The sequence below is a fragment of the Engraulis encrasicolus genome, chromosome 19, assembly GCF_034702125.1.
Source record: "Engraulis encrasicolus isolate BLACKSEA-1 chromosome 19, IST_EnEncr_1.0, whole genome shotgun sequence".
NCBI classification, from domain to species: domain Eukaryota; kingdom Metazoa; phylum Chordata; class Actinopteri; order Clupeiformes; family Engraulidae; genus Engraulis; species Engraulis encrasicolus.
Window position 1 is genome coordinate 21,705,652 of NC_085875.1, and position 22,160 is coordinate 21,727,811.

Consider the following 22,160-nt stretch of genomic DNA (forward strand, 5'->3'; position numbering starts at 1 on the left):
AATGTGTAATGCTAATTTATTTTCATAGTCTGTGGACACATCAGATCCAAGTTCAGGAGGAGTGTCAGAGATAGAACCCAAAGACTATGCGTGTGTAGCTGGAACTGGAGGCATTCTTCTTGGTGTGATATCAGAGTGACATTCCACAAAGGTAAGCTTCATATTTATCACACACACACATTACTTGATTAAAAAATACCCACATGCGACAAGAAAGAAAGAAAGAATCACAAAAAGAGAAAAATACATCACTCATTCAATTATGGTCTTCGTTTCACCCATTACAGCAGCATGAAGCTGTACATCATAGCAGCTGCCTGTCTGGCAGTGGTGAGCTGTGCCAGCATATCTCTGGAGGACCTGGAGTTCCATGCTTGGAAACTCAAGTTTGGTGAGGAGAATTTTTAATATTTGATCTTATTTATTTCTTTGGAAGCATGTCACAATGAAACTTATCAATTGGGAACAGTAAGGTAAAAATATTTTTAAAAAGGGATGTCAAACCATTTTTTTTTATCAGAATGTATTTTGGAAATTCCATAGTTAATATTGATTGTGACTTTTATTCCATGTTATTTAAAAAAAAAAAAAAAGCCTTCCAACAGAATTTAAGCCATATGTCGGATGCTGCGTAACGCAATGAACAAGGTCTAATGCAAGATGAGCGTCTTAGCTTTGTAATACAATTTATTTTCATGTGCTTCAGAGAATGAGATATTTAGGTTTTTATAGGCTGACACTACCTTTTTCCCCAAAAAAAATGGCTTTGTTTAACAGGGTTCTGGGTTAAAGCCCATGATGCAGTAATTCTGACCAGATGAACTCAAACAAATAAAATAGCTGATCATTTATGACTTCACATTTATGTTATTTATGTTTTATTTAAACCATGTGAACAGTTCATATTAACTGTGCATTCAAGCAGTTCAGTTTCAATTCTCTTGTTTTTATGCTCTTCACTTTAGCATAGGCCTAGTGTAGGTGTAAATGGGACATGTGCTTGGCCTAGCGTAAATGTGACATATGCCCAAACACTGATGCTCAATGCAAAATATTGGTTGATTTCTGTCTGATATATATTTTGGTACAGTTAGATAGAACTCATCAAGGCCTTTAATTTCATATATAGAACTAATGTTTTGCCAAAAATGCCACTTGCGCTTTTCGGGCTCTAAATCATCGAATGACTTGGCCCTACATGCTGTTAATGCTGGGATACAAACAAAAGAAAAAACATGATCAACACGTTAATGTTACAGCCATAGATTAAAAAAAAAATCTTTTTTATTTCTGCAATGCAGGCAAGGTCTACCAAACCGTTGAGGAGGAGGCGTATCGTAAAGACATCTGGCTGTCCAGCCGTCGCAGGGTCCTGGCCCACAACATCCTGGCTGATCAGGGCATCCACACCTACCGCATGGGCATGAACCACCTCTCAGACATGGTAGGGCAGCACACCTGCTTGCTTCTGTAGAAAGTAGCATTGCCGTGGGGATGCAAAAGACAATATCAGTACTATTTCAGTGTTTAGGTCTGTCTATCTATTCTAGTCTACTGTTCTCTGTGCTATATTACTTGACTCAGTCTTGGTTATGGGAGCTCTGTATTCCTTGTGCCCACTCTAAAATTCAGAACTGCTGTAGAACCTGGGGTTCTTTCCAGAAAGATGTGTGCGCTCCTGTAGAGCTTGTATGTTCCCCCACGGTCCTTTTTCTTCTTCTTAAATAAAACCCCCATTGTATCAGACCTTTCTTTCAATGTGTGAATCATACATCGTTAAGTTTTCTGTTTGGGTTCATGCATCAGATGAAGTAGCTGTACATCTAGAGCTCAACAATAGTATTTTGCATCTTAGATGATCCTTCACATTTACAGTCTGTTATGTCTTGTGCCCTCTGAACAGACTGCAGAAGAATATGGCCATCTCCTGGGTGACCTGACTCCTCTCAATGTCACCATACCCCCTCCTGAGGACCCTGTGATGACCCTCAAGCCCCAAGCGGACTCCCCTCAACCGCTGCCTGAGTCTATGGACTGGAGGAAAACTAACTGTGTGACTAACGTTAAAGACCAAGGCTACTGTGGATCCTGCTGGGCCTTCAGTGCTGTAAGCTACACACACTTTTTTGATCTAGTATACATGTATGCTTCTTTTGAGGTCTTTTTAGGTACAGGTACACTCATCTTATTGCATTTTCGTTAACACTTTATTTTAGGGATACATCTATTAGCACTAATACATACAATGTAGGCCCCTACCTGTATAAGTAACTTGTAAGGCATGTACATAGCAAAATCAAACATTTGTTAGCCATGTATTCGCAAGGGATTTATTACCAATTTAACCTTAGTAAGGACCTAGTAGGCCTTAGCGTTTGCTCAGTACATGTCTTACAAGTTACTTATGCAGCCATTCACATTGTATGTATTAGTGCTAATAGATGTATCCCTAAAATAAAGTGTTACCGCATTTTCTACTAGAATATGCTATTGCCAGCAATACTTATAATCAGTAAGGAAAGCATTGAACATTTCTTGGTCAAAGGTGTATAGCTGGTTATGGTGGTGTTTGCAAGACAAAACCCCCATCCTCCAATATAATAAATAAATTAATTAAATTCCCTTTAGGGGGAACTGTAGTAAAGCTAATAAACCTGACCATATAGGGGCTACGGGAGGGATTCAAATCCAGCCAGGGTCATTTCCCAACCCTTCCCCATCACTCACACACTTGCTTCCTCTCTATTCTCACTCTCTGTCTATCTAAACATTTAGCTCCAAAAAATATAGCTTCTAATAATAACACTTCTAATTTCTAATAATAACACTTCTATTGTCCACAGACAGGTGCACTGGAGTCCCATATCTGCATCAAATATCGTCGACTCTACTCTCTGAGTGAACAGCAGCTGGTGGACTGCAGTGGGAAGTATGGAAACAAGGGCTGCGATGGTGGGTACAAGGACAGAGCTTTCCAGTATGTGAAAGACAACGGAGGGATAGACTATGAAGTATACTATCCTTATGAGGCACGGGTAAGACACAGTACACAACACAACAAAGCCAAAATTACTAAAACTACCTTGACTGTATACATTTCAAAGGAACATTATGAAAATATCCATATAGAGCAGTTGTACATCTGAACACAAAACGAGTGCACGATTTTGTATAGTATATGGTATAAATGTGCATGTTTGAGATTCAATACAGCTGATTTATTGACATAGTTGAGCTGTCCTTTTTGAAAACCTCCTTATCATACAAAATAATGTCCTATACTTGTATAAATTATTACAACCTAAAAATATTTTTTTTTACCAATTTCACTAATACTCAGGATTCAACCTGCCGTTTTAAATCTCGGTACATTGGTGCCTACTGCCGAGGATATCAACGGCTGGCCTACAACAATGAGCGTGCGTTGCAAGTGGCCCTGGCAAAGATCGGTCCAGTGTCTGTTTCTGTGGATGCCAGCCGTGACTCTTTCATGCGCTACTCATCTGGTAAGCTGTGTCAAAGTTTTTCACACGATGTCAGACTCCCTCTGACTCAATGACATCCAAGTAGGTATAAGTTTCATCTGATGGCAAAGACATAATCGTACACTCCACCTAAAAAAAATAAAAGTAAAGCATTCAGCCTGATTAGTTATTCAATTAATATCATTCATGTTTTTTAAATTCAATGATTGACTGATACCATGCGTGTACAATGAGCCAGATTGATTGATTGATTGATTGATTGATTGATTGATTGATTGATTGATTGATTGGTTCATGTTAGGAGTGTACAATGATCCTGCATGTAGCAGCTCGAAGACAGATCATGCCATGCTGGCTGTGGGCTACGGCACTGAAAATGGCCAAGAGTACTGGCTGGTGAAGAACAGGTGTGTGTACGTTTTTATCTACATCTTATCCACAACAACATTCAGTATAGACTTAACCACAGCAAATGTGATGGAATTTTTATACCTCCCTTTCATGAATGCTTGAACTATTTTTGTAAACAAAGATATTGTGATTGTATTGTGATACAGCACATTTCTTAGAATTTCTTAGAAGTGTTTGTAGATGCATTTCTCTGAGCACTAACAACAACAACACCAATTATAACTTACAGGCCTTCCTAACAATTATTGTGCTGCTTTTGTGTTTTGTCTCTGAAGTTGGGGTGTTGGCTGGGGAGAGAAAGGCTACATCAAGATGGCCAGGAACAAGAGGAACCAGTGCTGCATCGCCTGCAAACCAGTTTACCCTCTAGTCTAGTCTAGTAGTCTAGTAGTCTAGTAGTCTAGTCTGACCAGGGGTCAGAGGGCAGGGAGACAGCATTACTCACAGCAGTTATGCTAGGACATTTTGGATGCCAGGTAATCATTCAGCCAAAAAATCACAAGGTTAAATTTGGATGGTAAAACCAAACCAGGCCATGTATGTGGCACTGAATTGTAATTAATGAATCCAGGTTGCCCATCACTGCTATAAAGGCTATATAAGGGCCTTATAATCGTCAAGTATTTCTAGATGATCATGTCAACATAGACCATAACAAATTGTGGGGAAAAAAAGTTAAAAATGGGTATTTCTTTACCTTGTCCCTATCTGTACATGCCTATGACTCACAGTAGCTGTTTTAGTGTTAATTCAACACATTTTATTGATCTAATAAGTTTACTATGAAATATTGACACCCCATTTTGCTGTGTAACCTCACATTACTCCAAAGAATAGCCTACCATAAATCTAAAATCACTGTATGATGTGTTTGATAATAGTGTGTGCTGAGTATTGATATTCACTCTCAAAAACATTGCAAGTATGGCTAAACTAAACTGTATCCTAATCAGACTCGAAGTCAATGTTTCTAAATTCCATCTCAAAATAGAATTTGTTGATTTTAAACTAGTTGAATTGATTATTAAAGGTATTAAAGATTCCATATTATGCAACTTTTCCCACAGTTTGTCTCTATGTCCCCATTGTGTCATCTGGACGTCTAAATCTACGCAAAAGACTGATAATTACAGTGGCTTTGTGCTTTCTTACAGTAACATGTATTGACAATAAAAAATTAAGCAAACAGTAAATACTTTGAATTTTCATTGTGTCTTTCACTTTCATCTTCTTGCAGGGTCATTGACTTTGGCTTTGAATGTTGAAGGGTGAAGTCAGCAGTAGTGTTTGCTCTCGGTCATGTTAACAGTGGAATACGAGACAAGACAAAGGTTAGGGAACTGGTTAATGAAGCAGATCGGTTATAGGGTGTGTTCAGGTAAATTGGGCCATCAGCTAAATTGGGTCGGATAAGCATTGGGTGTCTCATTTCCTTTAATTCTACAGACCAACCACCACAAATGTACTGACATTGTTGCAACATGATTACTCTATCTGTTAAAAGTCATTTTAATTGCATAACACTTTTTTGATGGGCAGGGGGAACCCTCATATGGAGAGTGACAGAAGAAAGTGATTTTTCAGTCTCGCCAAAATAAGAAATCGTCTAGATAAAATAAGGATGATACTGTTTTCAGATGTGATAAAAACTGGAAAAACGAATATGTTTCTAGGTTTGAATTTGTGCCTTTAATCTGGAAAAACATAGTTGTGGCAACATTGTGAACTTTAAATACCTAAAAATGTCAAAAAAAAACATTAGCCCATTTTGGCTGAACATGTTAAGGTAAAGTGGGCCGCCCCTTTCAGGTCATTTGGGTTGTTTGGGTGTCAAGCACTGGTGTCACGTTTACCTCTTATTGCACTTTACTTGAAAACCTGCTGCTACTAAGTATTGTACCCCAAACACAATTTTGTTGCCTTTTTGATAAAGACAATACATTCTTGAATCTTGAATCTTGAATCTTGAATGAGGCAACACATGCAGAAAACAAAATACAACCAATTCTGCTTGTATTGGCAAATCAAGAAGTTGCACCCTTTTTTGAATTCCATGTTTCATTCCAAAATAGAATAATGAATGAACAAAAAAGTACACGGACCTCAGGGGAGCTCTTTTAATGAAGTTGTGATATCTTTTTTGGAAACAGATGTGTTGAAAAACCAAATGGAGGAATATTAAAATCATCACTAATTTTGTTTTTCTTTTGTGCAATTCTTAGTTTTACCATTGGAATGAATAGGTGGCCCATTTTACCTGAATGCATTTTTTTCCATCCAGGATGACACACCTGTCACTAAAACTTGTAAAAATGTAATTTTCACATTAATCATCTTGTTTTTTTGTCATGAAATGGAAGATTATGAGTCACTTGGATAATGTATTGATGTTTTCATCAGTCTTTCTGAATTTGCCAAAAAGTGGCCCAATTTCCCTGAATGCACCCTAGTATTCCATTGAAGGACTAACATATATGTAACAATCAGCTTATAACATACCTTAATTGATGTAACAAGGTGGATCCCTTTGTGTATATTCACATACAATGACAAGACATATTGATAATCATGCAGAGACAAGGAAAACCAGGAATACATTTCACAGCAAGGGGGTCATAAACAGAATCATGTTCACTAAACAGCTCATGTGCAGTGCACCCTTCTGCTGAATATCAAATATCTACAGATACCTCAAAAATCTTCTGGTGGAGTGGTGATTTAATTCCACCAAACAACAGATTGTGCAAGATTGACAGTTTGTCAAGTTTAATAAATGGACATACGGTGCTAAAACTCAAGGGGTCAGGACAAATTACAACGATCATACAATCCCCATCCTGTAATGCACCTGGTTGCATAGCAGGGCTTGACTGGACAAAGCAAGACGTCTAACCCCACTTTGTCCAGAGACAGTAGGATATAGGCTCATCTCAAAAGTATCTCAGAAATACTTGTAGACAAAACTCTACAATGCAGTGTCCTATGTTTCCCAACTCACACTTGGTTTGGAGTCAACTTTGAATCACAGGGAGGACAGTGGGGCCCCAGTAATGCACAAAGAGAAGTTTGAAGGAATTTTAAGTGTTTTACCTTTGCACACATATTACACTACATTACATTACATTGCACTTAGCTGACGCTTTCATTTTATTCAAAGCGACTTACAGTTATTATTTTTCAGTGTATTGATTACAGTCCGGAATGTGGGGTTAGGTTGCTCAAGGGCACTTCAGCCATGGATGGAGATGTAGGGAGAGGTCAGCTGGGGATTCAAACCTGCCACATCTACATTGAAAGAACAACTCTGTAACCACTAGGCCATAGCTGCCCCCCACTATACTTTTATGCACCCATTAAAACCAGTGTTGGGGGCAAAAGCAAGTGAGTGCTAGTAATAGATCATCTCTCTGTCGGTAAAGCTGTATGTAAAACTAAGTGTAATCACACAATGTTTGGCTGTAGCAGTGTTGTGTGTTGTGTTGCTGCATCTTGACCTGTCCTGTCAGGTTGTCACCCTGAGGAAGCAAACACAAAAACACTGAGAGCAAGCACTTTCCAAATGGCTTCAGCTGACACCAAGCCTCTGTGTGGTGAAAATGGAGCTTCTGTCAGTCTCCTCATAGCTTTTCACTTGGGTATAAATAACGGAATCAAGACTTGTGGTGATCGACTGCAGGTTTGGGGAGAAGAGGAAAGTACCTTTTTTGATATGTGGTAGCCTGGCTTTTCTTGTTTTCAACCATTTTGCCATATTTTTTTCTGCACCAATATCAACAGGTGGTCTTTCGGCGTACAGAACATTCATGTAAGATGCACTTCTCTGCCTCAAACACATGCACACATACAAACTATGTAGCTAAACATGCACCTACACCTAACATACAGTATATACAATATAGGCACACAACAAACACAACATGTACAGAGAAAACAAACAATAAAGTCACACAAACACTTGTGAATTCACCTAGGCCTATCTGTCTACTTCCACCTTCTTCTGTCTTCCATGCCTACTGTATTGTGTTTTGCAGCATGAAGTGGTTGATCATAGCAGCTGCCTGTCTGGCAGTGGGCAGCTGTGCCAGCATCTCTCTGGAGGACCTGGAGTTCCAAGCATGGAAACTCAAGTTTGGTAAGATTGTCAAAGTCTTAAATACTCATAAAAGTTACGTAGGAGCAGGGCCATAACCAGACATTTTCAAATACTGAGGTCAAATACTGCGTGCTGTACAGCATACTGTACATTTAGAATGCTTCAAACACTTCAGTCAAAGTCTAAAGTTTGTTTTCATTAATCACTGCCTTGAGGATAAATGGGGGTGGTGTATACAGACTGAATTTATCATTGTTGATCATATGTCGATTTTCCTCATAGATAAATTTGACATTATTGAAAAAAAATACAGAGGACATGACCTCTGTGTCCTCAATTCTAGTTACGGCCATGCATAGGAGCCACCTTTTTTCTTCTGTTCCATGTCCATACCATGCGAATTCCACAATATCCGAGATGTTTCGATCTGGACATTGCAAGGATCAATCAAATGTGCAGTCAAGAAAGCATGGTGCAAATTAGGTGGAGGGGGAGATACCACAGTAATATTGCTTCATTACAAAGTCAGACTGTGATGGTGTTGCGATTGTGTAGAGAAAAAAATGAAGCGTTAATTCATCACTTAGAGAATGTAACACTTTCTAAAGTGGATTTGGTAAAGAAGACAGGACAGCACTCCTGTTTTGTACTTCATTGCCCGTTAGACGTTTCGATCTTAACCTTTTTCAGTGTCGGGCAAACATTTCACCAGCAGTGGTTGTACCCAGTTGGGGGCCCAAGGCAAAATATAGACATACGGCCCTTTTGAATTACTTCTGCTGGTATTTACCAGCGGGGCTGACTGTTGGGGGGAAATAATTTGATGGGGCCCTAGCCAACTGCCTAGTCTGTTTATTGGTGAAGCCGGCCCTGCACTTCACCCAGGTGTACTCAATATCAAAGCAAAAATAACCACCATCTATCCACCAGTCATCCATCCACCATTCATGCATTGGTTGAAAAGTGTGTGTGTGGGATGGGGGGGGGGAATGTTTGCCTGACACAGAAAAAGGTTAAGACTGAAATGTCTGAAGGGCAATTGAATACAAAACTAGCAGTGCTGTCCTGTCTTCTTTTCTTTTATGTTTTTTTTAAGGAATGAGCACCCAGTTTTGCTTTTAATTTTGTTGAGTTGAGAGCGTTATAAGCTTGTCATAAAGTGTATTTGGTCCCAGAGTACTCTCTAAGTGTTGAATCAACACTTTTCTTTACTGTTTGGCAGCAAAGTCCTACAACTCGTTTGAGGAGGAGGCTGAGAGGAAGCTGGTGTGGCTGTCTTCCCGCCGTAAAGTCCTGTCCCACAACATCCAGGCTGAGCAGGGCCTGCAGTCCTACCTCATGGGCATGAACCAGTTCTCAGACATGGTACAGTATAGGTATACACTTCTCAGACATGGTACAGTATAGGTATACACTTCTCAGACATGGTGCACATACACACAGAAAGACACACACGCACGCACGCACGCCAGGACTATACAATGTGAGACATTTGTATAGTTACAAAGAAATTGATATTGAAAATGTGTGACTGAATATGTCCCAAAGCTCCACAAGTCTTTTACAACTTTAATATACTGTATATGTATATCATTGCTGTGTCCAAATTGTGTCTCTTCTATTGCGAAACATTTCTTTAATCTCCTCAATATGTCATTGCTCCATCCAACTGATGTTTCTCCTGTGGCAGAACAACGAAGAATACCAACAGGCCATCCTATTGTCAAGCTTTAACCGCTCCAATGCAGCCATTACAGCCAATGCCGCCAATGGTGCACCCAGGAAGGCTGCGTTCTACTCCCAGCAGCAAGGGGCCGCTGTCTTGCCCGCCACTGTGGACTGGAGGCAGAAGGGGTGTGTGCAGAGAGTCAAAGACCAGCACCAGTGTGGATCCTGCTGGGCCTTTGCTGCTGTAAGTAGACTGAAGAGGGGGGTGGGGTATATATAAAGGGAATAGTTTGTGTGTGTGTGTGTGTGTGTGTGTGTGTGTGTGTGTGTGTGTGTGTGTGTGTGTGTGTGTGTGTGTGTGTGTGTGTGTGTGTGTGTGTGTGTGTGTGCGCACGAGTGTGTGTGTGCTTGTGTGTGTGTGTGTGTGCATGCGGGCATGCTTGTGTGTGCGTGCGGGCATGCGTGCGTGTGTGTACTTACATAGCTCTCCATGTGGGGACCCAAATGTACCCAATTTCCACACAGAGATGGAAAGATGCTGATTATGATGCTGATTATGATGATGATGGAGTGTGTGTGTTCTGTTGACATTTTGATATCAGCCTTTTATGTTTTTCAAATGTTTTTGTGGAAGTGCAAGTGTGTGTGTGAGAGGTGCATCACTACTGCAAAACAATTGCCCTTACTGGGACAAATGAAGTTACAACCACTGCTTTTTGTATGCAAATGAAAGGCTACACTAGGCATGATTACGCTGTCTATGTAGGCCATTTGCAGTCTTGAAAGTAGACCAGTGCGTACCGGTGTGCAGCAACAGAATAGAATTTAGCCTATAGCGTATTACTGGTAAGAGAGCAGGGTTAATGCTGGCCAAAACCTAAATGCGAAAAAAGTCAAATGTGCTAAAAATAGAAAACACATACAACCAACTCTTTCGAGACAAGTGTCCTGAAAAAAATAGCTAGTTACCCAAAGTAGTCGTGCAGCAATATAGATCTTATGCTAAAAAAATCAACTTTTCACCAGGGAATGTTGATCATGTAGGAGTGCTGCTTCACTTTTTTCTCTTTAGCAAGTGCTCTTTGGCTCAAGGAAATAAAGTTTCTTAAAATTATGGTCTGACTTAGCTCCAGTTGTGGCTGTTTATAAGGTCTGCCAAAGATTCCAAGGCACACTGCTGGTGAAGTTAAAAAGCCTTTAATTAAATGGGCTAATTTATTAAATTAAAGGCTTTTTAACTTCACCAGTAGTGTGCCTTGGAATCTTTGGCAGACCTTATCAACAGCCACAACTGGAGCTAAGTCTGACCATAATTTTAAGCAATATACATCTGTAGTGCATCTATTTTATTTGCGCCCTACCTGACATTGGTATTGGAAGGGTGGCTGTTGCTACATCCTTGCAATGTGTACCACTTCTGCCATCATTTGTTGTTATTACGGCGATGAAGAGGTGTTCTATCAGAAAACAATGGCTGTCATGACATGTCATGACTGACATTAATATGAAGGGAGAAACGGACTGAGAAAGTTTTAATTTCATCCTTTAAGTCAAATTATCTCTGAAATTACTCAAGAACCAAACACCACTATTTCAGGTGTTATTCGTGACATTGGAGGCTAGGTGTAGGAAAGATATTGGCCATTTTAAAATACAGCTCTTTTTGATATTCAAAACGAGTGTGTTCAATATTGTTTAGTGCAATAAGAAAAGAGCTTTCAAACAAAATCAAATAACTAAACTAAATCTCCAATGTATATAATTTATAGTGTCCTATACCCTCTTAATTAAATATTTCTTAGTCAGTTTCTCCCTTAATATCAGTGCCAGATTCATGCCAAATTCAGTTCTGGGGCTCTACCTTGTCACTTAAAAGGCACACTAAGTTGAATTAAAATCCGGGTCAGACAAGGTCAGGTCCTGAAGTGTCTGATTTCACATGAAATGACCCCTGTGTTTTCTCTGGAAATATGACCACTGGCCACTGGCCATATCGTGCCATCACCACTCACATGCTCATGCCATCACTCGAGGATGAAGCGAAGCCACAGGTGACCTAGGTCAGTGGATTCTTCTGTTTTCTCTGGAAATGTGGCCACTATTGTGTTCGTGGCTCTTCAGCTGAACAGAAATATTGTACGTTCACCACAGCCTCAACGTGTGGGTCGGATTGTTCCACTGACAAACCAAATGTTGACATCGACTCGTGCCAGAGAACAATCCACTGACCTAGGAAGCCACAGGTGACCTACCGTATGTCAGTGAATTCTTCTGTTTTCTCTGGAAATGTGGCCTTTATTGTGTTTTTGGGTCGTGTGTTTCTCGACAACATCGTTGCTAAGTAACTACAGTATATTGTAAGTATGCTTGAGGAATATCATCCTAATACTGTAGATGTCTGAGGTCTTCCGAATCTCCTCTACTTGTTGTGCCTAAGGTCAAATCTAGACAAGGTGAAATGGCATTTAGTCATTATGCTGCAAAATGCTGGAACTAATCTTCCTGTCAAAATTAGAACTGCCCCAACAGTATCTTCTTTCAAAAAGAAATTAAAAAGCTGCTTTATTCTCACCTGCCTTTGGTGATAGTTAATTAATTATCTACTATGTATAACACAATATGGTTTATTTTTCTTTTCTTTTCTCCTATCTTAAGCATGTTGAATGACAATTATGTACAGTATGATAATGTTATATTTAAGTAATTTTGATTGATTTATTGATCATGAAACAAGGACCTAATTGACCAAGGGACAATCTACCTCATATCAGGAAATTGCTAATACTGTATGTGCGGTAGGTAAGCCCTGGTAAAATATGAGAATACATAGCATTTTGTGTTTGCATTGCCAATTATACGTACATTCATGCTGAATAATTGGAAAAACTGCACATATGTGAAACTCAAAAAAGGAGGACTGTATCTTTAAAGGCAAATCTATATATGGCAAATCTATAGGCCTATGTTATTTTAATGTTCACTCCATATACTTTATGTTTTTTTGTGGGGGGTAGCACCGGTAAGACATGAAATCTACTTTCACCCCTGGCTATTTGTGTACATAATGTACTTTTATGTGTGCATAGTGGGTATTGCTATTGCTATCGCTGTGTGTAAACAACAACAAGTGTGTGTGTGTGTGTGTGTGTGTGTGTGTGTGTGTGTGTGTGTGTGTGTGTGTGTGTATTACCCACCTGCAGATTGCCGTGTTGGAGTCCCACACCTGCATCGAGCACGGCTACCTGCCCTCGCTGAGTGAGCAGCAGCTTCTTGACTGTTCCCGTGGCTATGGTAACCATGGGTGCCATGGAGGCTGGGAGGCCGCAGCTTTCGACTACGTCAGGGATAACGGCGGGATAGACACTGATGAGGCCTACCCATATGAGGCAAAGGTATCATGCGCTGACATTTACATACTGTAGGCCTACTGTATGTCAGGAACAGGAGACAATCACATTCAGTTCAATTAAACTTTCACTCTAAAGTTAGTTTCATTCTAAAGTTAACGTTAGCATGGTGGGATGGGGAAGCGGTGCAGAGTCTGTATGATAGTCTATACAACACGGACAGACTGTGACTCTTTAAGTAAGGGACAGTCTCGTATACCGGCTAATTCCTATTGTGCTGTTATTGTAACACCTGATGACAGCACGTTTTCCCAGATCCAGGCATAATTTTAATTGGCAACTATTGGCTTTTGAAAGTACTGACTTCTCCACTGTCCTAATACGAGGTCGCGTCAGGCAGCACTTCAGCAATGGCGGCCACTCTACTTCCAGTTATTTCCTCTGATCGGTGTTTAGCAAACAGAAAGCAGCTTCCTGGCACTATTTTGATCTACATTGAAACAAGTGGTAAATCTACTTCCGGAACCCCGGTTGCCATAACTCTTGGGGGGCCGCAAGGAGGTGCTAGGGGAGCAGCGGCAGGTTGGCTGGAAATGTATAGCACAATTTAATAAACTGAATAACTAACATAAAACAAATTGGTAACACTTTATTTTAAGGGATACATCTATTAGCACTAATGCAGACAATGTACCTGTATAAGTAACTTGTAAGGCATGTACAAAGCAAAATCAAACATTTGTTTGGCATGTATTCGCAAATGTCTTGTTCATGCACAATAAGGGATTTATTACCAATTTAACCTTAGTAAGGACCTAGTTGGCCTTAGCGTTTGCTTAGTACATGCCTTACAAGTTACTTATGCAGGCATTAACATTGTATGTATTAGTGCTAATAGATGTATCCCTAAAATAAAGTGTTACCAACAAAATAAACCGAACATAAGCATCTCTGAACAGTATACTATTGTAGTTATTATTTAATGTACAGTGAGACACTGCCTTACAGACCTAGAGTATGGTTGTGTAAAGGGGTGTACAGAAAAAAAATAATGTGCCATGACCGACGTTAGGGGGGCCTTGGCTGGAATCTACTCATGTAAGAGGTCTTGTCATGGTAAAGTTTGGGAACCCCTGCCATAACTCACTCTATAGATGGCTCTTTGTGTTACCCTATTCCTAGGATGCCTACTGTCGCTTCAAGCCGTCGGGCGTTGGCGCCCTCTGCCATGGCCATGTGGAACTGCCGTACGGGAATGAGGAGGCTCTGAAGGAGACGGTGGCCTTCGTGGGGCCTGTGGCTGTGGCCATCAACGCGGGACGCCCCTCTTTCCAACACTACGTGTCCGGTGAGCACAACACATTTAAGCTCCTTTGAGTACCATGAAAAATGTTGTACAAATCATATGTATTATTATCATTATTACTATTATTATGAATAATCATAAGAACAATAACACAGCCGTCCATACAGTTATCCTCTACATTGTAAAATCTGAGTGGTTTTCCTGCTGCATTTTGCAGCTGACCAATTTATTGGAGAAGAGAATTTTGGAAACGTCCAAAAATCTAACAACATACTCATACTCACACTCAAGATCCACCACACTTATACTCATAATTCATGCAATAGATAGATAGATAGATAGATAGATAGATAGATAGATAGATAGATAGATAGATAGATAGATAGATAGATAGATAGATAGATAGATAGATAGATAGATAGATAGATAGATAGATAGATAGATAGATAGATAGATAGATAGATAGATAGATAGATAGATGCATCGATAGATGATGGTTGGTATTTTTTGGTTGGTTAATTTATTTGGTTGGTTATTTATTTACCTGTTGTATTTCATTATGTTGTGAGGCATCTACAATGACCCCCACTGCAGCAAGACCATCACTAACCACGTGGTGCTGATAGTGGGCTATGGGACCGAGGACGGCAAAGACTATTGGCTGGTGAAGAACAGGTAATAACATTATTATTGCATTACACTTAGCTGGCGCTTTTATTCAAAGCAACTAACAGCTATTTTAAGCACGGGGTATTGACAGTCCCTTGAACAGTGTGGGGTTAGGTGTCTTGCTCACGTTGTACTTGAAATGGAGTGTCTGTAATTTCCCTGTCTGTACAATGTCTCACATGTCTTTAGTGTCAGCTAATGAAAACACATGAAACAAGTCTCCACACTTGCCGATAGTAAAACTTTCATTCATTCATTCATTCATTCATTCATTCATTCATTCATTCTTTCTTTCACTTTTTCATTCATTCATTCATTCATTCACTTGTTCATTCATTCATTCATTCATTCATACATATCTTCATTTGTAGTTGGGGAGCGCACTGGGGAGATCACGGCTACCTGAAGATGTCCAGGAACCAGAACAACCAGTGTGGAGTTGCCTCCTACGCTACGTACCCACAGGTGTAAACATCACGAAGACTCTTATTTTGACTCTTATTTTCCTGCGCTACGTATACCCACAGGTGTGATGCTATGAAGACTCTGATATTGACTCTTATTTTCCTACGCTACGTATACCCACAGGTGTGAACATCACGAAGACAATCATTTTGACTCTTATTTTCCTACGCTACATATACCCACAGGTGTGATGCTATTAAGACTCTTATATTGACTCTTATTTTCCTGCGCTACGTATACCCACAGGTGTGAACATCACGAAGACTCTTATTTTGACTCTGATTTTCCTACGCTACGTATATCCACAGGTGTGATGCTAGTATGAAGACTCTTATATTGACTCTTATTCAAAAAAAAGAATTTATACCATCACTGTCCCATCATACAGAAGTATGGTTTATTTAGTCTGGACAATTTTATTTATTTTTCAAACTGCTGTTTATTTTTTAAAATTGTAAATGATCTTGCTCCCCCTCCTCTTAAGAAATGTGTGAGTCTGAGTAGAGCAGAAAATAACACAAGAGCATCATCTAGAGGGGACTCATCAAGTGTGTTTAGAAGTACCACTTTTGGTCAAAGTGCCTTTTCTGTAAAAACTACAGGGCTATGGAACAGTATTCCTGTAGGTATTAGGCAAAGCAACACACTCAGTAGTTTTAAATCAGGTGTCAAGAAATGGCTAAAACAAGGCAGCAATGTGAACATTTTTAGTCATTTATCTTATGTTTGGTGTTTTATGTTTACTTTATCATACATCTTGTTTTTTGTTTCTTTGGTGTATTCTTTTAACTAGATATGCCTTTTTGGCCATGCAAAGTTGTGGGCCTATATTTGCACATTGGGCACCTTTTAATTGTATTATCAAATTCTTGTATTTAATCCTTTTTGTTTTTAGCTTAACACCAATTCCTGTCCAGGGACTACAGATGAAAATTAGCCGTGTGGCTATAATCTGGCTCAATTGTATATTGTGCACTGTCCCTGCTAAATAAACAGTAGATGAAATAAATGAAATACATGAAATGAAATTTTCCTACACTATGTACACACCACGACTTATTTGTCACTAAGTATTTGTATGGGGTTTTATACCTTTATTTGATAGGACAGTGCGATATGATGACAGAGGCGAGTGGGAGAGTGAGACAGGGGAAGATCAGGAAATGACCTTGGCCTGGAATCGAACCCATGCCAGATCTCTGCCATAGCAGTCAATGCCCTAAATAACCATTTGAGCCAGAGCCAAAACAGCAGTTTTCTGACACGCACCTGTCACAATGGTGATCCACATAATGTGTAAACGGGATCAAAAATATGTAAAAGGTTAAAAAAATATTGTTTTTTAAAAAATATCAGCATATGTGTAACCAAAGCCTTATTTTACTGAGAGTGCTTTCCTTTATAACAACAGTAACTCCTCTCACCAGACCTGCACTGCACTTACCATGTCACGATATACCTTAAGGTATTTTCACACTAAGTCCCCTTTAAGTGAACCAAACTCAGTCCTCCTTAACTCATTGGCTGCCAGCCATTTTCATAAAAGAGTAACCCACAGTGCCAGAGATTTTTCAGCATTTTGGGTGTTTTTTGGAGGCTCACAGAAAATTGAGTTCTGTGTCTATGTCAACACCATACCTATCAAAACACAGATTAGACGCTCATCTGTCATCAGAAAAAAACGGTGTCTCTCTACCCCTTTCCGTTCTTTCATAATCATCTGTTGAAAATAAGTGGAATTCGCCAAAATGCTGCTTTCTAGCCAAAAAGCTGAGAAAACGCCATTTGAAGTTGACCTATGATTGCAAGTGTTTTTGCTCATAATGACACCGTCCTAACAACTCCAAACCTATCAGATGCTATTACAGAGTCTCCTGTCATCTGTAGCCAGAACAAAAGATCGTTTGTATGGTCTTTTCAACCTAATAATGTACTGAAATATAACGGGGTGGGCTTGAAAACAAAAGTGTTTTAGTTTGTTGCTGGCGCGCACAATGGATCATGACTGCAGGTGCATGTAACTCATGTGAAATACTAAACTCACAGAAATACTGTCTCTAAATATAGTCCCTCTGTTTAGCCTGTAGTCCTCTCGTTACAAATCACAGCTGATTTGTTTCCTCCTGTACCGTGTGAACTGGGAGGCTGGCAGGCAGGCAGCACAACTTAGCTTACTGCTGCTTCAGTTATTTGGCAGAGCGGACAATTTGCAGATTGATGATTACTGTCATCATGTTTCTGCTATAGTGGTCTTGTCATATATTGTTCAATGAATTTTCTTTTGATAAAGTACTGATCACATATCCAACATTTCACAAGCCGATTTGAGTGGGGAAGGCTAGCTGGTCTGAGGCTAAGTGCAATGCTTTCTCATGTGAGCTGAATGTATCTGACACAATCAGACACAAAGGCTAGCCTTCTCTGTTCCAAGAATCTGCAACCCCCCTGTCTTTTTGATGATACAGTAAGCTGATCATACTATACAGATCCATAACTGCAACTGTAGAATGAGTAAAAATAGTTGACTTACCAAGGCTCCTTATTTTAGGCTTAGTTGTAAGTTGTTAGCGATTTCGTGCTAGCTAGCTAGCGTAGCAAACAATAGCCAAACATTCCCAACTGAGGTGACCACTATCCTGTGCATTTTCCTGTTAGATGATCTTTTGCACGCATCATCCTGATGTTGTGTAGGCTGATCACATTATCCAAAATGAAACAGTTGCCACACAGATCATCTCTGGTTGAACATGGTGTATTTTTGGGCAAGCTAGTTACAATGCCTACTAGCTAGATGGCAACAGGGGGGTGTATTTTGGTCATGAGAGGAAGTTTTTTTTGTAAGGCTCTGACACTAAAATCAGTAGAATACCTGTGTTAAAAAAAATCAGAGGGCAAGAAAGTAGACTACTGTCACAGGTGCTTTACTTTCAAAAATTATTTTGCTATGCTGCTTTTGAGATTATAATAGTAAAAAGGGATGTTTTTGTCTTGACATTTCCTCTTGATGTGAGCTAATGCCCTGTCCTGACTGTTCCTTAGGACACTTCTGCCACCTACAGGAACAGTTAGAACATGACTAGAGGCGTGAAATTAATACACAACATAGGTCAGACCGTCCTCAAGGCGTGGCTGTAAAAAAACGCAATTATCGGCGAACGACGTCGAAGGCAGGGGGCGTCGCTATTCGAAATGACGTCATTCGACGGCTAAGGCAGCCAATGAGTTAAGTGGACAAAAAAGAAAACCAACAGCAAAAGGACTCTGTTGATCTCTGTTCTGTAGTTGTTTCATAGTGTGAGTGTCTTACATAAAGAACAACAGCTCTTTTTAGTCCAGTGAGGCTTTTATGGTGTGTCCGTCCTTTTTTGATAACACCCAGTGCCAGGGCCGCTGACAGCTTTGGCTGGGCCCGGGAAAATGTCATCTGAAAGGGCCCTTTACCGAATACATTCAATGTAATGAGGACCCCATCATGGGCCCCCCAGTTCCCTGGGCCCGGGACAGATGATCCCTCCCCCCAGCCTTGTCGGCTTCCCTGCCCGGTGCTCTACAGTGATTACACCTAGTCACAAGTGTAAGTTGTCAGTACCCATAAGCGAACCCTATTGAGACCACATCAATAAAGGTCTCAGTATAGTTCACTTCCAAGGGGTCTGGGGTATACTTTGGAATGTTCACATATGCACAGAAAATGCTGAGTCACAGGTCTGAGTTCGCTTTTAAATGGCTGGAAGGGACCAGGTGTGAAAACACCCTTAAATACTTGAGTACTCCTCCGTTCATTTTAATCTGTTGATATCCTCTTTTTAAATTTGTTTTGGATACAAGCATCTGCAAAATTAAATGTGATGTAATCTTTTAACACTAATGATATGAAGGTACACTTACCAATATATTGGAAAAACCACATGTGACACACACACACGCACGCGCACGCATGCAACACACACACACACACACACACACACACACACACACACACACACACACACACACACACACACACACACACACACACACACAGTCGTTACTCATTGCTCAGTCGTTACTCATTATTAGACTTTATTTAACTGATGTGACTGAAAAAAGAAAATACATACATTTACATACATTAACAAATTATACATGATGGAATGGATTATGTTGTAATGGATGTATTATGATTTGTTCATTTAAGCGAAAAACAGTGTACTCATTAAAAAGACAAAATAAAAGAGAGAATGACATCTTCATTTCTACTTGCAGTCTGTTCTTTTCCACAATAGGCCAAACACCAGTCACAAAGGCATAGCATGCGGCGCGCAGTACTGTACTATCATGTACAGTATCAGTTATTACCTATGTAGGTACATTCATATTGCATTCTGAAACATCTATCATGGATCATGTAGAACAGTGCACCATGTTTCAATAATAAAGTAGGTTCTGAGCGCAGTTATGGGTAAACGGTTAGGAGCAGAATGGACTTCCCCACCACCTGGCGGGTCGGGAGTCAAACCGGCAACCTTTGGGCTACAAGTCTGATGCCCTAACCCAGGGGTCCCCAAACTAAGGCTTGGGGGCCGGATGCAGCCCGCCAAGCCCCTTTGACCGGCCCTCCACCTCTCTGCACCTCACCATTTGAACTGGCCCAAAGAAGCAATCCTTACAGAAAAAAATAATGATAAAATATTTTATTTTGTTTATCAACAGGCCATCCTACAGTTTCATTTTCACTAACCAAGTGTGAATCACCAGAAGTTTCTTGTCTTGATAGTTTCTCTCTCTGTAATATAATATCTCACTGTAATATAAACAGGCCTAGCATTTTTATTGTATCACTCATAAACTGTCAATCACCATATTTTTCTAACCTTTACTTGTTATTTTTACATGGTTATTAGAAATTAAAACGAATACCTGTGGTATTTCAAATTGAAAGACATTTGAAGTACTCACTTCTTTTGCCAATCACTTGTAATGCTGAACTATTGTGTGCTAGAAATTATGGCTATAACAGGCAGTGACCTAGTATAAAGCCCACATGATTGATCCCGGCCCCTGATCACAGTCAGGAACGATAATGTGGCCCCCAGAGAAAAAAGTTTGGGGACCCCTGCCATAACCACTTACCCATGACTTAGGGGTGGGCGGTGTGATGATATTAAATTGTGAATTGTGAAATCGAGTATAAGATCGTTTCGAATCTGTTAAAGTGGAAAAATCGCAAAGATCATCTTGCAGTGAGGATGTTTGCTATCAGTATCAGAGTGATGTCTATTTACTTAGTGTTGTTGTGTTCACTCTAATTCTTTACATTATTGTATTTCAATTGTGCACTTTGAGTGTCATCAGTGTGTTTACATTTAATTAATTGTTCATTACAAATTGCATGTATATAAAATGCTTGTTTCTGGGTTTTTTTCCGATGGAAGATTGTGATAGAAATGTTTTCGTCACATGACATTTTTGCCTTATCGCCCACCCCGACCATGACTGCCCTCTCTAACTGAGTTAAGTTCATCTCTGTAAGAGGTATATTGACTCTGGTATTTTTTACTGTGTAGCCAATGCGTCCTGTGTGTTCAATGTGTTCTGTAAGTTGATTCGGATAGATGCATCTTTTAAGCAGTGTAATGAATAATGCAAGGTAATGTAAAATCCAGAATTTGCCTCTACAATGAAAAGAAGGCCTGATCATTATTACATTATATTGCACTTAGCTGGCTTACAGTTATTCTTTTTCAGGGTATTGGCTACAGTACCTGGAGCAATGTGGGGTTAGGTGCCTTGCTTAAGGGTATTTCAGCCATGGATAGAGTTGTAGGGAGAGGTCAGGGGGGATTCAAACCTACAACCCCTAGATTGAAAGACTAACTCTCTAACCACTAGGCCATGGCTGCCCACACGACTAGCGCAAACAGTGGCAGCAAAAGCTACTAGATGCATCATTAACCACAAAGACATTTTCACACCTATTCAGATCTCATGGAAACATTGTTCATTTCTCCACCCTATCACACATGTACCACCCCTCTCCGGCTGCACAAGAGAAGAGAAGGTCCAGGTCAGGTATAAATACAGCAGGTTGCTCTGGCACCATCACTGAGATCCAGATGACCTGAACATCCTCTGTGTTCAAGTCTTTCAAAATAATCACGTTTTCATTGATTGACCACAAGGTAAGATACATTTTTATATTTACATTTGATACTTACGTACAGACACCGGTTATTAATTATTAAATGTTTGTTAATCTTTTTAATGTTATTGTTATTCGTTATTATTATTATTCTTATTATCATTATTATTATTATAATTATTATTATTATTATTATTATTATTATTATTATTATTATTATTATTATAACTAGATTGCATTCTCACAGAAAATGCTGGAAGCCGGCTTGCCTTTTGGGGAAGAGATGAGCAGTTTTATTTTTGATATCTCTATCCCTAAATTAAAAACTACTATTGAGAAAACGAAGCTAAAAGAAATGTTGGAAAAAATCCATCCACCCAGTCAGAAGTTATGAGCCAAACAATTCAGCCATCTTGGATTCAGCCATCTTGACAGTGTTGTAGCTCCGCGTTCTGGGGATATACTAAAACAGTGGTTCTCAACAGTCTTGGGACCCACCATTTTCCACTCTCATTCAGTAGCGACCCAATTTTTTTAGCGTTCAAGTCAATTCAATGCAATTCAATGCAATTCTCAAAATGTAACCAAGACTCGA

At 39.7% G+C, this 22,160-nt stretch overlaps 3 protein-coding genes across 4 annotated transcripts in view; all 3 read left to right on the forward strand.

Annotated features, from left to right (window-relative positions):
* LOC134435058 (procathepsin L-like) overlaps positions 1–22,160 on the forward strand; it is a 50,759-nt gene that overhangs the window by 23,066 nt on the left and 5,533 nt on the right. The window lies entirely within an intron of this gene.
* On the forward strand, positions 34–4,411 carry LOC134435059 (procathepsin L-like). The gene is made up of 8 exons (XM_063183812.1): positions 34–151; positions 288–391; positions 1,302–1,444; positions 1,904–2,107; positions 2,844–3,035; positions 3,341–3,506; positions 3,787–3,892; positions 4,172–4,411. Exons 2-8 carry the CDS (start codon positions 292–294, stop codon positions 4,269–4,271), a joined length of 1,011 nt encoding a protein of 336 aa, XP_063039882.1. The 5' UTR covers positions 34–151; positions 288–291; the 3' UTR covers positions 4,272–4,411.
* Positions 7,929–15,645, forward strand: LOC134435062 (procathepsin L-like). Its single transcript, XM_063183819.1, has 7 exons — positions 7,929–8,028; positions 9,212–9,354; positions 9,680–9,901; positions 12,858–13,049; positions 14,187–14,352; positions 14,880–14,985; positions 15,351–15,645. Exons 1-7 carry the CDS (start codon positions 7,929–7,931, stop codon positions 15,448–15,450), a joined length of 1,029 nt encoding a protein of 342 aa, XP_063039889.1. The 3' UTR covers positions 15,451–15,645.

Bases quoted from the DNA above. Each gene is read 5' to 3' on its own strand.
- LOC134435062 (XM_063183819.1), top strand. From the start codon at position 7,929: ATGAAGTGGTTGATCATAGCAGCTGCCTGTCTGGCAGTGGGCAGCTGT. The intron at 13,050-14,186 runs GTATCATGCGCT...CCCTATTCCTAG, and splicing joins CCTACCCATATGAGGCAAAG to GATGCCTACTGTCGCTTCAA. The intron at 14,986-15,350 runs GTAATAACATTA...CTTCATTTGTAG, and splicing joins TATTGGCTGGTGAAGAACAG to TTGGGGAGCGCACTGGGGAG.
- LOC134435059 (XM_063183812.1), top strand. From the start codon at position 292: ATGAAGCTGTACATCATAGCAGCTGCCTGTCTGGCAGTGGTGAGCTGT. The intron at 392-1,301 runs GTGAGGAGAATT...TCTGCAATGCAG, and splicing joins TGCTTGGAAACTCAAGTTTG to GCAAGGTCTACCAAACCGTT. The intron at 3,507-3,786 runs GTAAGCTGTGTC...GGTTCATGTTAG, and splicing joins TTTCATGCGCTACTCATCTG to GAGTGTACAATGATCCTGCA.